This window comes from Leucoraja erinacea, chromosome 8 (genome assembly GCF_028641065.1).
Source record: "Leucoraja erinacea ecotype New England chromosome 8, Leri_hhj_1, whole genome shotgun sequence".
NCBI lineage: Eukaryota > Metazoa > Chordata > Chondrichthyes > Rajiformes > Rajidae > Leucoraja > Leucoraja erinaceus.
This window is the reverse complement of record NC_073384.1, coordinates 45,257,015-45,272,608: the sequence shown is the minus strand read 5'-3', so window position 1 is coordinate 45,272,608 and position 15,594 is coordinate 45,257,015. Positions and strand designations below refer to the sequence as shown.

General features: G+C 36.6%; 1 protein-coding gene across 6 annotated transcripts in view; it reads right to left on the bottom strand.

The window, feature by feature from the left end:
* Positions 1-331: 331 nt before the first annotated feature.
* Positions 332-15,594, bottom strand: part of ppm1ba (protein phosphatase, Mg2+/Mn2+ dependent, 1Ba) — a 126,190-nt gene continuing 110,927 nt past the window's right edge. Inside the window, exons 5-7 of one of the 6 annotated variants that reach the window (XM_055639623.1) lie at positions 15,021-15,078; positions 11,023-11,076; positions 332-2,221 (exon numbers count right to left, since the gene is read on the bottom strand). In XM_055639623.1, coding sequence (XP_055495598.1) covers positions 2,192-2,221; positions 11,023-11,076; positions 15,021-15,078 — 142 coding nt within the window. In that variant the 3' untranslated portion in view covers positions 332-2,191. Of the gene's footprint in view, positions 2,222-4,007; positions 4,674-11,022; positions 11,077-15,020; positions 15,079-15,594 lie in introns of those variants that run through there. The other 5 variants (XM_055639620.1, XM_055639622.1, XM_055639625.1 and 2 more) reach the window with 5 other exon arrangements.

Genomic DNA, 15,594 nt, shown 5'->3' with positions numbered 1-15,594 from the left:
AACCAAACAAATTTACCATGCTTTTGATGTATGTTGTGGGCACAATTCCATCATTTAACACAAATCCTTTATGCTGTATATGACTTCAATTAATGGGGCGCTGAATGTATCCCAACTGGATTAAAAGTGACCTTTAAAATTGTAAATGTGAAAATTATTTTAACTGTTTTCTTAAACTCATAGCAGTGACATATCGACGAGTCACATGGATAAGAGTCTCAAGGTAATTACAGGAACCAGATTTTCTCTATTATATAGGAGTCCAAAATATGACAGGATTTATTCTCAGGCAGCATGTACATGATACAAACGGTAAATACAAAAGTCATAATGCATTTAGCAATCCTTTATTGAAGATAACAAGGTGGTTATGATCACTGTATTGTATGAAACATCACAAATATCATACAGGGAATATACTATAGTCAGTACAGGGAAGGACCAGAGTCGATAGTCCGTGGACAGTAAGAAACCACTTGGACACTCGCCATCCCTAAAACAACCCCATAATCTCAACAAAGGGTCAAAACACCTGTTAACATCATCTTCTTCAGGACATTTTATTGGTGTAGCTAAAATCTAGTGAATAAATAAAAACACGGGCAATAATCATACTCTCTAGGCCAAGAATCATACCTACACAATGAACTAAATGATTGGGGCAGCTGGTTGTAGGCACCAGTGTTCAAAGGGTATATGGTAACAGGCAGCTTTCCAGCATAAGGACTTAATGAGGGGGAGAAAAAACAAAGTTAGAGAATCACAAATGAATTCCATTGTATACAAATCCAATCAGCAACACTCATCAGTATGTGTCAATCACAATTAACGGTATTTCTCAACTGTACACCATTAACCGACTAGCTGACCCATTTAAATCTTACAAGGCATCCATAGCACGTGTTTTGTGTACAAGTGGATACATTCATTGCTCTCTCTGCCCTCAGATGCTGCTCAAATCCCCTTCCCCTCAATCATTAGCTTAAACCAAACTTTAGTACATGCACAGCTCAAACGTACTCAGTAAAATTGTGTTATTGCAGAAAATACAAATCAAACCAAGAATCTTCAAGTACCTTAAAAGACAGCCACTCTGTACCATGCCCATTCCACAATGAATGAAAAGAAAAAAATCACTGAACAAAATTAAGTAACGTATTTTGTAAAGCTTAAATTCACAATAGAATATTTTAAATTGCGTTTATAAATCTATGTGATCTCTAGTTTTATAATTGTTAATGCAAACAATTTTCTTTTGCAAAACTATACCCCAGTTTACACAAGGCTGTGTCTTTATTTCTGCTGCAAATCAATGATACTAATAGAAAACCACATGTAGAATAAAATCACAATTTACAATATTGTGTGAGAAAGGCAAATTTTATAGCGATATTTTCAACTTCTGCATTAATGAGTGGGATGTCTGAGGCAAATGACAATTGACATAGAAGCATAAATTAATCTATTCAGTTTTGTCCAAAGGTTCTGCTTAGCAAGAGCTTATAATCTACACATGCTTAAAATCATAAGGGAACTTTACCATACATTTGCTATATTTATTGCCAAATGCAATGTTATCTTCAAGCAAGCAGTAGACAACATATACTGCATATCGGACAGCTGAGAAAACTGAGTATTTGGTAGTACAGCAGAAATTGAAGTGAAGAATTACATGAAATAAATTTCTACAGCATTCTGCTTACTGCATGTTCCCTCTGGGCCTGAGATAGGTGCAGAAGCTCTCAACCTTGAACCTTGCAATCAAGTAACGCCTTATACAGCAATTTGTACATGCTCATGTCCGGCGAGTTAGATTTAAATTAACAGTACTCAGTACATCTTCCAAATTAAACTAGAAATCCATGCACCTCAGATACTTTTACCACATCTGCTACAGCATTACCATTCCTTTAGGCAACAAGTTGGGTGCAGATGCAATCAGTAAGTCTGAGGCAATCAACAAAATACTGTTTTACAGGAAGATGCACAGGAGTGGCAATATTAGAATACGCAAAAAAACGAACAAATGGTGTATAATTCTAACAATCAAGTTCCTCCTGCCCTTCTGACAAAATGACTTTAAAAGATCCTTTGGATTTTTAATTTCCCTTGTAGTAAATAAAAGGTGTGTGAACGAAGGTTTCTTCCATATTTCAAACCAGGAATTTCTTAGCGATTCTAGCCTATTTAACTACCAGGGGTCTTCAAGATCTGCGGAACCCTGTGAGAAACAAAACAATACTATTACACTTGCATTCTCCACCATGTGCATAGACGTTTTGCAAAAGCCTTGTAAATTTCAAATATAAAATGGAAAGTGCAGAGGCATTGTATTACTTTAAGAAACTGGAACTAGTGAGCAAAACACAAAAGCAATTGTCTTAATAATACATATACAGTAGTAAAAGTCTACCAGCAGAACATATTACATTCTTGTTTGGGAAGGGTTGGAGTTCATGGAAAGAGGACAACCGAATAGAAACATTCAACAGATCATTCAAGAAATATTAACAAGCAACAATTCAAATATTTTTAAACTATATTTTACAAATATAAATCTTGACATTAAGTATCAATTTGATTGCACAAAATAACCTTCCATATAATCATATTTTGGAAAGGAAGTGAAGAGATTTGTTTTATATTCAGAATGTTGATCCAATCTAAATTTAGGACCATATATTGAAACTTGGATGTCTTTGTTCTTCATTAATCTACAATGCTTTTGACCTCAGGTAAAAACATTTACATGGGTGCAAGGAAAAACAAATCTGTTTCAGAAAACAGAAAATGTGAGATAGTCACTTAGTAACAAAATAAAACTTAATATGAGGTTACACAATTTTGATAATTTTTTTGTATTGCAATCTAAGATTTTGCTCAGGAAAATAAAAAAGTATTCATTTTCAACGTAACTAAATTTTAGGCTCATTCTGCAAGACAATTATGGAGAGATTTTTAATTTTCAATTAAAACACTAGCCTTTTGGACCATGAGTGATTAAACTTGCTTATTAAATGTTTGATGAGCTGCTTGTTCATATAACAGTACCAAATATTGTAAATATAAAGTATATACAATTATGTACTTTGATCATTGTCTTCATTGTACATTTTCCCTGCATATTCTGTGAAATAATAAGGCCATTTAGAAAAGTTGTTTTGTGTGGAATAGTTAAAACTCAGCTGTACAATTCAAGCTCAAGTTTTAGGTTGAATTTTGTTGAGCAAATTTTAAAAAAAAATCAGAAATTTGCATAAAAATCAGAGGGGAAAAAAAATGTATCCTCATTCTATCATTAACATACACACGAGTGTGCAAATGCCAAACACTATAGAAATAATGCTGGAGTAACTCATCTGGACAGGCAGCATCTCTGGAGAAAATGGATAGGTGATGTTTTGGATTGGGACTCTTCTTTAGACTGGAAATAACGCTGATTATACAATATATTTACACACAAAATCTTTCTCTAACAGGAACAGTGCGCTCTTATATTTTTATTCGATCAATTCTAGTCTGCATAATTTTAAAATATACCACAACTTCAGCACAAAAAAACCCAGTACCAAGCCAAATGATATGAGTGTTCCCTTGGAAATGCCCCATAATAATATTTTGTGGTAATCGGCACATTGCATTTATTGCTCTGTAAGGATCCTCAAAAACAAAGATGTTTATGCAATCAAGTTTATCTTCTTAACAAAGATTCGCTTTACTTATAAAGCAGGGTGCAAATATTATGATATATTAAACAGTAGTACAAGTATTACAAGCATTTGCAAAATGGTGCATTTGACTAAGAGTTTAGAACATTGATGCATTGAAATATTCATTTATAATTTTCTAGTGTTAAATGTTCAGGTGCAGATGTAATGTAATGTCTAGACAAGCCACTTACCAAACGTAAAACACAACCAGCTGGTTTCACGTTTTATTTTACAATCATTTATTGTGGTGAAAAAGGTAAATCCAAATTAACTTGTAATGAGCAAGTTAAACAATGGTCCAGATATACTGTAAAGCTTTATTGGACATTAAAACAGACAAATCTCTCTCACTGAATACTGCACAAGGAACATACCATGAGGAACAGTTCACAAATAACTAATATTTATACTAAAGCATGGTGGATTGATCAATGTCATAAACATCTTTTTAAAATCATGCATTTACTACATTTACAATTTTACAACAAAAATTAATGCGCTATAGATAGGTTTTAAAAATCAATGGTTACTGCATTAACTATTATGATGACCGAACAACAAAAAGCTAAATTACAAGCACAAAACACAATAAAAACATGCAATGGAGATCAAAAACTCATGCGGTGTTACAAATTATAACAGAGTGGATACACAATGCTGGAAGCATGAGCTCTTAAGGCATTTCTCATTTATTACTACATCTTCATCAGTTCAGTTTACATCCTTAGGGCGATTCTCCTCATCTGCTTGCAACCTGGTCTCTGATTCTCTAGCAGGCATAACTGCAGTAGAAACAGCTTGTTCGGTAGTACTTGCTTCCCCCAGGATCTGAGCTAGCCTGTAATTAGCCAGCATCTCCTCCATTAGGTGACGGTAGTTCCCCCTATGATTAATTCTCAATTGTCTGAGTGTCTCGAGCAATTTACCCGGTCTTGCTCCCCCTTCATCTGCTCCAGTAGGATCCTTTTCAAGATTTAATACCCCAGTATGAGTAAACAGCCTATGATAATTGTTTGGACTATCAAACACATAACATAATCAATTCTTTAAAGTGCTCTTACTGTTAATAAATATGTATTCAAATCATATGTCTGACTGCCTTTGAAGGTACACCTGTGCAATATAAAGACAAGCTAATTCTATTATTGGAAATGCAGCAGAATAAGTAAAAAATGTATCTTAAAGCCCTGCATTGTTGTGCCCTTTGAATATGTGAATAACTTCCAAAGGATACCAACCAATATCAATAAGAGACTGACATACATAAAATGAGAGTATATTAACATATGAAATAACTTGAAACCATTATAAACGTATTCAACAATGTTGAAAACGTTTCCACAAAAAAATCTGATTTTAATGTGCAATCTTTGCAGGATTCAGTCTAGAACACTAAAATTAAATGTACCTTAATATCTTTTCTCAGTTGTAACCTTTTTCAATTCTGGCCAATTTAAAATGTATTTTTACCAACATATTATGCAGATGTTTCCTAAGACAACCCAAGTGAATTTGGGCATTATACCAGCTTGAGCCACAGTAATGTACTGCACACAGTTTTAATTACCGTATTATATGAAGGAAATGATGACACAAGAGATGGCAATGGGATTTAGAATGAAGTTGCAGGACTGAAGAACATTAGTCATGAAACACTGGCAAGAGTGGTGTTGTTTTCTTTGGTGCAGATGCAGCTAATGGTAGATTTAATTGACATATACAATTATGAAAGGCTCTGTTTGGGTGCATTGGAACATATTACCTCAGTAATCCATAACTGAGGGGAAAATGCACACAGGGTTACTGGTAGAATTATTAGAATATTTAAGGAATTAAACTTTAATCTGGAGCTGGTTGCTGTCTGGGACTCAATGCATAAATGTGTGTAAGTGATGTAAACCCTCAGCACACATGGCCTTAGATAAACTATGATGTCAGAGGAAGAGCTCAATGGATTGTAGTTTCTTAGCCAGTGAGGATATAATGAGCCAAATGACCTTGAATTTAAGGTGGCTAAATCGTTAGAACCATTGATTACAATTTTCTTTGGATGCAAGTATTGATGGGGAACTGGGGAACGTCAAAAGTAAAAGAAAGTGAGTTTGAATAAATTGAGCAGATTGGTTTCATGTTGGTGGTGGGAATGCCTTTAAAACGTTGATCCAGTCAACAGGAAGAAAATGGGCCATTTAAGGCAAACCAGCACAGACTTCTTGAGGGCAAACTATGTTTAACAAAATTAGAGTCAGAGTTTTAGAGTGTAAACAGGCCCCTCCGCCCAATTTGCCCACACCGGCCAACGTCCCATCTACAGTAGTCCCACCTGCATGCATTTGGCCCATATCCCTCTAATCCATGTACTTGTCTAAATGTTTCTCAAAAGTTGCAATAGTACCTGCCTCAACTACCTCCTCCGGCAGCTCGTTCCATATACCTACCATCCTTTGCGTGAAAAAGTTACTCCTCAGGTTCCTATTAAATATTTCTCCCCTCACCTTAAACCTATGTCCACTAGTTCTAGATCCCCCTGGGCAAGAGACTCTGCGTCTTCCCGATCAATTCCTCTCATGATTTTGTGCAACTTTATAAGATCACCTCTCATCCTCCCGCGCTTCAAGGAATAGAGTCCTAGCCTGCCCAACCTCTCCCCTTAGCCCAGGCCCTAGTCCTGGCAACATCCTCATGAATCTTCTCTGCACCCTTTCCAGCTTGACAACATCTTTCCTCTAACATGGTGCACAAAACTGAACACAATAGTCGAAATGCGGCCTCATCAATGTCTTATATTACTGCAACATGACCTCGCAACTTCAGTACTCAATGCTCTGACTGATGAAGGCCAAGGAGCCAAAAGCCCTTTTGACCACCCTATTGATGCTACTTTCACCAAAACTATGTACCTGTATTCCTTGATCCCTCTGGTCCACAACACTCCCCACAGCCCCATTGTTCACTGTGTAGGTTCTGCCCATGTTATTGCTCCTAAACTGCAATATCTCACATTTCTCTGTGTTAAATTCCATCAAATATTTCTCAGCCCGCCTGTTCAAGATTCCGCTGCAATTTTTGATAACCATTTTCACTATCTACCAAACCACCCAATTTTGTGTCATCTGCAAACTTGCTAACCATGCCACATACGTTCTTATCCAAATCATTGATATAGATGACAAACAGCAGCAAAAGACTTCTAATAGTTTTACTAGGGCACGCCCTTGATGTTGATCACGTTAGTCTTCAGATTTATTTTTAGCCCATCTGCATCACGGAGGAAATAGTGAACTACAACAATGTTATGTTAAACTTGTAATACCTGCATACAAAAATAAAGTGTAACATTTGCATAATTAACTGGTTCCCAATAATTATTACATCTATAAATAACCAAAATGTAATTTTGATGGTGTTGGTGCAACACACAACCAATAACCTCACAAAAACAAGAACATATCAGCCAGTTAGCATTTTAGGTTAAAATATTATATGGATATTGATTTAAGATTTTATACAATTTCGGGAAAATATTTCAAGGGTTTTAAAAGATTTTATCCATTTTTAAATTTAGATCCATTTCCTATAATTGCAAGTGTAAAAGACAATGTCAATACATACAATTTAAATTTCTTAGTGACTACACTATCACAGATCAGAAGCTAGCAGATAATTTATTGTTTTTATTGTTTGCTTATATTGTGGGACTGCTTCTTTTTTATAAGCATTGTGACATCAATAATCAATCAACATATATGTGAATATTGTACCTTCCTTTATCTGCAGATATTTGGGTTTATGGGGAATGCAGATGTGGCAAACTGCAGCTTGATTGGGAAATAAGAGAGTAATTGCCAAATATTTTATTGGACAAAAACTCACTGTAATCCTAACCATTATTAAACAATTGTAAAACTGTGTGCAGAAATAAATGTTGATCATTGTGAGCCATTTACTCCCTTATTAACCTTGATGATAGATGTTTGTAAAACAAATATACTGTTAAGAAAATATGTGAAGTACATTTACCTGTAATACAAGGAGTTTCTGATGGGCATGGCTAAAATAGCACATTATAACAATATCCGTGGCTTGTCATCAGTTTCCATTGGATAACACTGACATATGCAAATGTTTGGAAAATCAATCCTTGGGGAATCCTAATGGACTTTTTACATACAAGTTTACATGTCCAGCCATATTATTATGCTCATCAAAATAATGAAAGTCAGGATTAGAAACAAAGGAGTTTTCACTTAACTGGCACTGAGTCAGGTATAGATGATGTGAACGAAAGTTACTCAATTGAGAAAAAAATATGCACCAACCAAAGCTTGGAAAGAATACTTAATAGTTGCCTTTATGGAATTCTCAGTTCCTGGAATTGCTTCTAAATTAGCTGGTCAGTTCAACACATTTTGTTCCCAATACAAGACTGTTTTTTGCCGAGTATCAATTTCATTTTGTATTCCTCAAATCGAATTGTACTAGTTATTTTCCCTTTAAAACATATTTCCTTTGCACAAGTACTGATCATAATTACTTCCATGTGTACATAACCTATGCTGGTAAACATACCTTAAGCTTTGATCATTGAAAGTTCAGCAGAAAAGTATAAATGTAAAAGCAAAAAGGGAAAGAGAAAATAGTGGACAAATCTCGAAAGGAATGCAATAATCTTCTGAAGACGTAATCAGTCAAGATGCAGTAAGAGAAATGAGCCTGATTAGGGAATATAAAAGATTTAGTTATGGAAGCTAGGGTACTAAATGAGTACTTTACCAAATAAAATGCTGCTGAAGTTCTCAGCAAAACAAAAAGATGTTGCTCAGACTTTTAAAAAGTGTTAACATTGATAGAGGAGGAACTAAAAAGGGCTAATTGGTCTCAAATTAATAGAATAAAAAGTAAACGGGCTGTCAGTGACGCAGCCTAGATAGCTGAGGGGTGTAAGGGGGAAAACTGCTGAAGTACTGGTCATAAACCTTCTAAGCATCAGCATATGCTGGAGGACTGGAAAATTGCAAATGTTACATACTTAAATAAAGGGTGCAAGATTAAATTAAGCAAACACAGTTTAACCTAAGAGGTGGGGGGAAACCTTTATTTCTTACAAATAAGAAACAGAATTAGCAATAACCAAATGCAAAAAAAAATGCAAATGCTGGAAATTTGAAATAAAAGAAAAAAAACACTGAAAGTACTCAATTAACCAGACAGCATCTGAGGAGAGTGAAACAGAGCTAATACCTCAGTTTTAGGACATAATTAGAACCACATAAAATTAAGTAATCTGGAACAGATTAATATCTAGAGGAGGAGGGGGGCAAAAACAGCGCATCATATTAATATCCATGGCTTGTCAGCAGTTTCCACTGGATAACACTGACAGATGTGCTGTTTCAGCCATCCTCTGGAGGAGGTTGTGCTGGATGTAATTTTCGACCTCGGGTTAATAAATCCCCAGGGCCAGAAGAAATCTATCCCACAAAGTAAAGAGAAGGCATCAAGGACATTGTCAGGGATTTATGCATCTTTGTTAAATATGACCGGGCAAGTGGGATAAGTGTGCAAAAGGGTCGGCATAGGATTGGTGGTGGGCTGAAAGGCTGCACAACACTACGCATGTTTTAAACAGGCATGACAATAATAAACCAAAGATCTGTAGCACAGAACAAACTGCTGAAGGAAGTCAGCAGGTCAGGCAGCATCTCTGAAGTTACAGAAATAACTGACCTTTCGCAAAAGACCCTGCATCTGGACCGAGTGTAGAAAGGAAATAGCAAACTTAGGGCACATTCCATGAAAGACTAAATAATGGAAATGGTGGTACTGGATGAAAAAGGGCCAAGGTTCTCATGATCCTCTATTTACATCTCCATGAGACAGATGATCTGAATCTTGTTAGCATACACTCTTCATTAACTGAGTAACAGAAAACAAAATTAACCATTATCCAAATATTTTTGAAAACCTACTTCAGAGCAAACATGTTTGGGAGTTAGGGCATGAACAATTTTCGGTCAATAATGAGATAATGATGAATGACCCCAGATGAACTCCTGTTGCAATGTCTTCAGGCCACGATTTATTTTTAATTAGGTCAATCACCTTTCATTATCTCTAAAAGGTGAATTCAGCTACTTGAAACATCAACTACATTTCTCTCTCCACAGATGATACTTGATCTATTTAAATATTTCCAATATTAGGTTTGCTAATTTAGCGTCAGGGAATTACTATATTTGCACTATATAAATAGACCAGGCTTGCTACAGAAAATCTTCTATTTCACAGCTCGAACCATTGTTCGTCATTGATCTTTGTTGTCACGTACCTAGAAACAGTGAAGTTCCTTTTTTGCATATAATTCAATAATATTAACCGTCCATTTTGAAACTAATGAATGATAATTATTCTGCACACAACCAGAATACAATCAGAAATTGAGAAATTACAAAAGAAAGTAAAATGAAGAAAACAAAATCCATTATAGCTATTGTTTAATCTGGCATATATTGATTTCTTGGATTTTTTTTAATGGGCCAAAAAATAATGCATGACAAATGCAAAAAGCATCATATGCGTGTATATTGGTGAGTCCACCTAAAAAGTGGGTTGCGACAATAACTGTATTCAGCTTGCCATACTGCCTCAGGTGTCATACACTTCTCAATGCCCGTAAACTTGGCCTTTCCTGTCACACTTTATAATGGATGCCGCCACTCCTGATGTAGGACCAAACCTCCAAACTCGTTGTTTCAATAGTGACCCAATGGACTTGCCCGTACAGGTGATGAAAACAAACCACAGGTAATTGTACAAATTTCAAAATTTACTTTGCAAGCTCTTCAAACCTAGAAATCTGAGCAGCAAGTTTTCCCATTCTGCAATAAGCAGCACCAAATTATGAAGGTTTGTGCAGAAGATGCTGGGGATTTTTCAAGAAAGGTATTTTCCTAAGACTGACGTTTTCAAAAGAGGGAAGCGATTTATTTACACCAGATTTTAAAGTAAACAACAGAAGTGAAAAATAAGATTTAAAAACACTATTAAAACATTGCTAAGAATTTAAAGTCTAATAAATGATACATTTGATTTGTTATGAATTGTAAAAAAAAACTTTTTGCCTAAGCATCAACATACTTTATTTCCAGAATTCAATTAAAAAAACTGAACTCTGGCAGGAAGGAGCTATATCAATGTTTAAGTCTCAAATTAAAAAAAAATATGCATGCTCAAAGAATCAGAGTCACACAGTGCAAAAATTAGCCATTTGGCCCACCATGTTAACCATCATCATGTTTCTATCCATATCTACCTTGTCAGCACATGGTCTCCAAGCCTTCTTTGCCTTCCCAATTCGAGTGCTGATCTAGATACAGGTAAATGTTGTGAGAATTCCTGCCTCCATCACCCACTCACGCAGTGTTTCCCAGATTTCAATCACCCTCTACATTAAATTCAATAACCTCTAGTTTCAACTCCACTGTTACGACGAAAAAGTTTCCTTATTTCCACCATGCCCCTCATACTTTTTGACATGCCACTCATAATTTTTGACATGTCCCTCATACTTTATGACATGCCCCTCATACTTTTTTATATCTCTGTCAGGTACTCCCTCAGCCACCTTCATTCAAAGGACAACAAACCTTTTGATATGGTAATGGCGCACTTTCATCAATACCAGCCTCTAAAACAATCTGAATCTGCTACAATTTGCTTACCACCATAGAAGATGTCATCTCTATGGCCTTGCATTCATCACCAAAAAAACTCTGGATAACAAGGACACCTACATTGATTGACAACATCTCCACCTTCAACACCATAATTCCAATCAAGCTCACCACAAAACACCTGAACTGAGAACTTAGCAGTTGACTTCCTACCCATACACCATAATCAATAAGGAGAGGACAAGACATCCTCCATAAAAATTCTTAATGTCACTGCCCCAAAAGGCTACATTCATCCTCTTACCGTACTCACTATACTCTCATAACAGTGCATCCAAATTCTGCTATAACGATTTAGACGTGGCGTAGACGGAGGAATTAATAGGGGATTGAGTCCGACTCCCAATTCCTCCATCTATGCCGTATCTGTGCCCAAGATGAGGTGTTCCATACCAGGACTTCCGAGATGTCCTCTTTCTTCAGGGAAAGGGGGTTGCCATCTTCTATCATAGATGAGGCCCTCACAAGAATCAACTCGGTATCTTTCAGCTCCGTTCTTGCTCCCCCTCCCCCCCAGTCACAACAGGTATCCTTCGTCCTCACCTTTCACCCCATCAGCCATTGCGTACAGCACATAATCCTCCAACACTTTCACCACCTCTAACGGGATCCTATCATTAGCCACCCCTTTCTGCTTTCCGCAGAGACAGTTTCCTGGTTAACATCCCTTCCCACCCAAACCACCCCCTCCCCAGGTACTTTCCCCTGTAACCGCAGGAGAACCAACACCTGTCCTTATATCATCTCCCTCGACTTCGTCCAAGGACCCTGACAGTCCTTTCAGGTAAGACAGAGGTTCACTTGCACCTTCTCCAACCTCATCTACTGTATCCGCTGTTCCAGGTGTGAACATCTATATATCGGCGAGACCAAGCACAGGCTCAGCAATCGTTTCATTGAACACCTCCGCTCAGTTTGCCTAGTCCCAAGCGATCTCCCAGTTGCTAAACACTTTAACGCAAATTGGAGGAACAGCACCTCGTATATCGTTTGGGCAGCTTACAACCCAGCGGTATGAATATTGATTTCTCTAACTTCATGTAAACCTTGCTTTCCCCCTCTTCGTCCCTCCCCCACCCTAGTTCTCCCTGTCCAATTTTAGTAATTGTACGTCCCGCTGTCACCTTCCCCGAAGCTCACAATGAACCATTCTACATTTTCTTGATCATCGTCTGCTTTGATATGTCATTTTCACACTTTACATTTCCTTATCTCTAGTCTCCCTCTCCCCGACTTTCGGTCTGAAGGAGGGTCTGGACCCTAAACGTCACACACATTCCTTCGATCCAGAGATGCTGCCTATCCCACTGAGTTAATCCAGCATGTTGTGTCTATCTTCAGTGTAAACCAGCATCTGCAGTTCATTCCTACCCATGAATGGACCTCTTGTACACTAAGGATGTACTACTGATCTCCCAATCTACTTAATTGTGACCCTTGCACTTTTTTGTTCTTTACATTTATCTCTGGAGTTTTGGAATTATATTATGCATTTTTCTTTTTGCACTACCTTTTGTACTCATGTATGATATGATTTACCCGGATAGCACACAAAACAAAGTTTTTCACTGTATCTCAGTAGACGTGACAATATTAAACCAATATTAACATCACACCCAGCCTATCGAACAAAAATGCTCCAACCCATCCAATATATTGGTAAATGTTCTCTCCACATTTTCCAGTGTAATCATATCCTCCGTATGTAATGACAACTAGAACACAGTACTCCAGCTATTGCTTAATCAATTGATAAAGTTGCACCAAAAATGTCTGTTCTTATATTCTGAAGACACAACTAATGCAAGCCAGGGTGTACATCTTAACTTCTCCACATCCAAATTAACTGTGCTACCACATTCAGGGATCATTGCAACTTACATCAAGTTCTCTTTGTTCCTCAATACTTCCTCTTCATTTGTTGTCAATGCCTTACCCTTGTTAGATCTCCCAAAGTGAATTAACTGGATTCAAGCACTGATTAAGAAGAAGTTTAATCTTCCATTAGTCTGCCCATTTTATCAATTGGTCATTACCATCTTTAACCTAAAACTATCATCCTATTAACAACATCACCACAAATGTTTGTGCTCAAGAACCTCAGCTGAGTTCATCGCACCATTATTCATCCTAACTTGCACCAAACTACAAATGTTAATGGAGCTGGAGAGTATTTAGAAAAATATGAGGTGCCTGGGTCTGTCAATAATTGAGCTAATATAGGATATATCAAATGAATGGAGACATCCAGACTGATTTCAAATAATAATATTGTTACTAAGACGCTGCAAATCTTTGCAATCTGAAATGGAAACAAAGCTACTGGAGATACTCATGAGGTCAGGCAGCATCTGTAGAGAAAGGAATTGAGTTAATATTTCAGTTGACATTCATTCAGCAGACTGTTGAAAGTAAAAATAAAAATATTTTAAAAGTTTTAGTTACAGAAAAGTGTTAGAAAATAGCAGAGAAGTTCTGCTAGAATGTCAGACTATTCCATCACCCAAACTTTAAATAACTTTTTATTTCTAACTTTCAACAGTTCTGCTAAAAGAACATCATTCTTTTAGTTTAGTTTTAGAGATACAGCGCAGAAACAGGCCTAGTCCACCATCAGCACCGACCAGCTATCCCCACACATTAACACTACCCTACACAAACTAGGGACAATTTACACATACACCAAGCCAATTAACCTACATACCTGTATGTCTTTGGAGTGTGGAAGGAAACCGAAGATCTCTGAGAAAACCCACGCGGTCACGGGGTGAACGTACAAACTCCGTTACGACAGCACCCGAAGTCGGGATCAAACCTGGGTCTCCGGCACTGCAAGACAGCAACTCTACCCGCTGCACCAATGTGTCGCCCATAACTCTGAAACACTAACTTTGTTTCTCTCCCCACTGATGCTGACTGACAGCTGAGCATCTCCAGGTTTTATTTTATAGTCTAATTGCTGTTGCATATTAATTTACCAATTAAGATGACTATTTTGACCTTGTTACCCGAATTTCAATGCAATTTAGAAGTTAATGCTTAACAGGTTTGACCTAGGTTCTCAAAAGGCTACGGCAGTACTGGTCATAAATTGATGTCATTCAGGACGCTAATTTTGTAGATTCCATTTACATAAGCATTCATAGTGTGCCAGAAAAGGGAGAAGCTTCCCCATCCCTCGAGTCATGATCTTGATGAGCATTACTCATCAACAAATATTTTTAAAAGATTGATTATTTGCATTTAATTTCATGTTACTCAATAACAGCAATTTATTATTGGAATACAGTTTAACCAATTAGAATGTGCTTACACATTTCAAAATAATTCAAATATCATATATATTGCAGAAATTATGCCCAAAATGTTTCTGTTTGAGCCAAATTACCTTTTTGTTGCATGATGACAAAATGTGTCTCTTAGCTGTTACCAAATGGAACTTTACTCTAAGAAACCCATTTACTTAAAATGTAACCAAATGAAAGTGTATCAGTCAGTATTTTGCACATTCTAATCAGGAACAAAATCTGTATTTCTTTTGTACATTGACAGCATATCATAAGAAAATAAAACTCACCCCATCATCATCCCTGTGTGGATTCAGTCTATTATAAACAGCTTCAATCACACTGCGCCTAAACGGTTTAGAGAAACACACATTATCAAACTTTTTTCCTGTTACTTTCAAAGAAATGGAGAATTTATCGTACGACTATTACCTCTACCAAAATGTAAACCGGTAATAAACCAAGAAATCTAATTCAATCGAAATTTGATAGTTAAAACGCAAGTAAAATTATTTTTGTTACCTTACTTTTAGCATATCTTTCAGACAGAAAATTTCCCCCAGTGCGAATGAACATTACGAGAAAAAGATTAAAGCATTTAAAGAATTAGTAGGGCTTTTCACTCCAGTCTGAAACAGATAGAACCTGATTAGATATTAGAAAATGAAAAAAGATTCACTCCTTGCAGTTCTGTAACTGTGAGAAAATTAGGAACGGCAGATTTAATGGGATGAAAGATAGTCATTAAGATTAAAGAACATGAGCAACATCAGTTAATATCAGACAGGAAGATAATTTGGGTGACCAGCAGTTTAGTGAGAAAAGGATCAATGGAGAAAGATAAAGGTTTATGGACAGGATGAG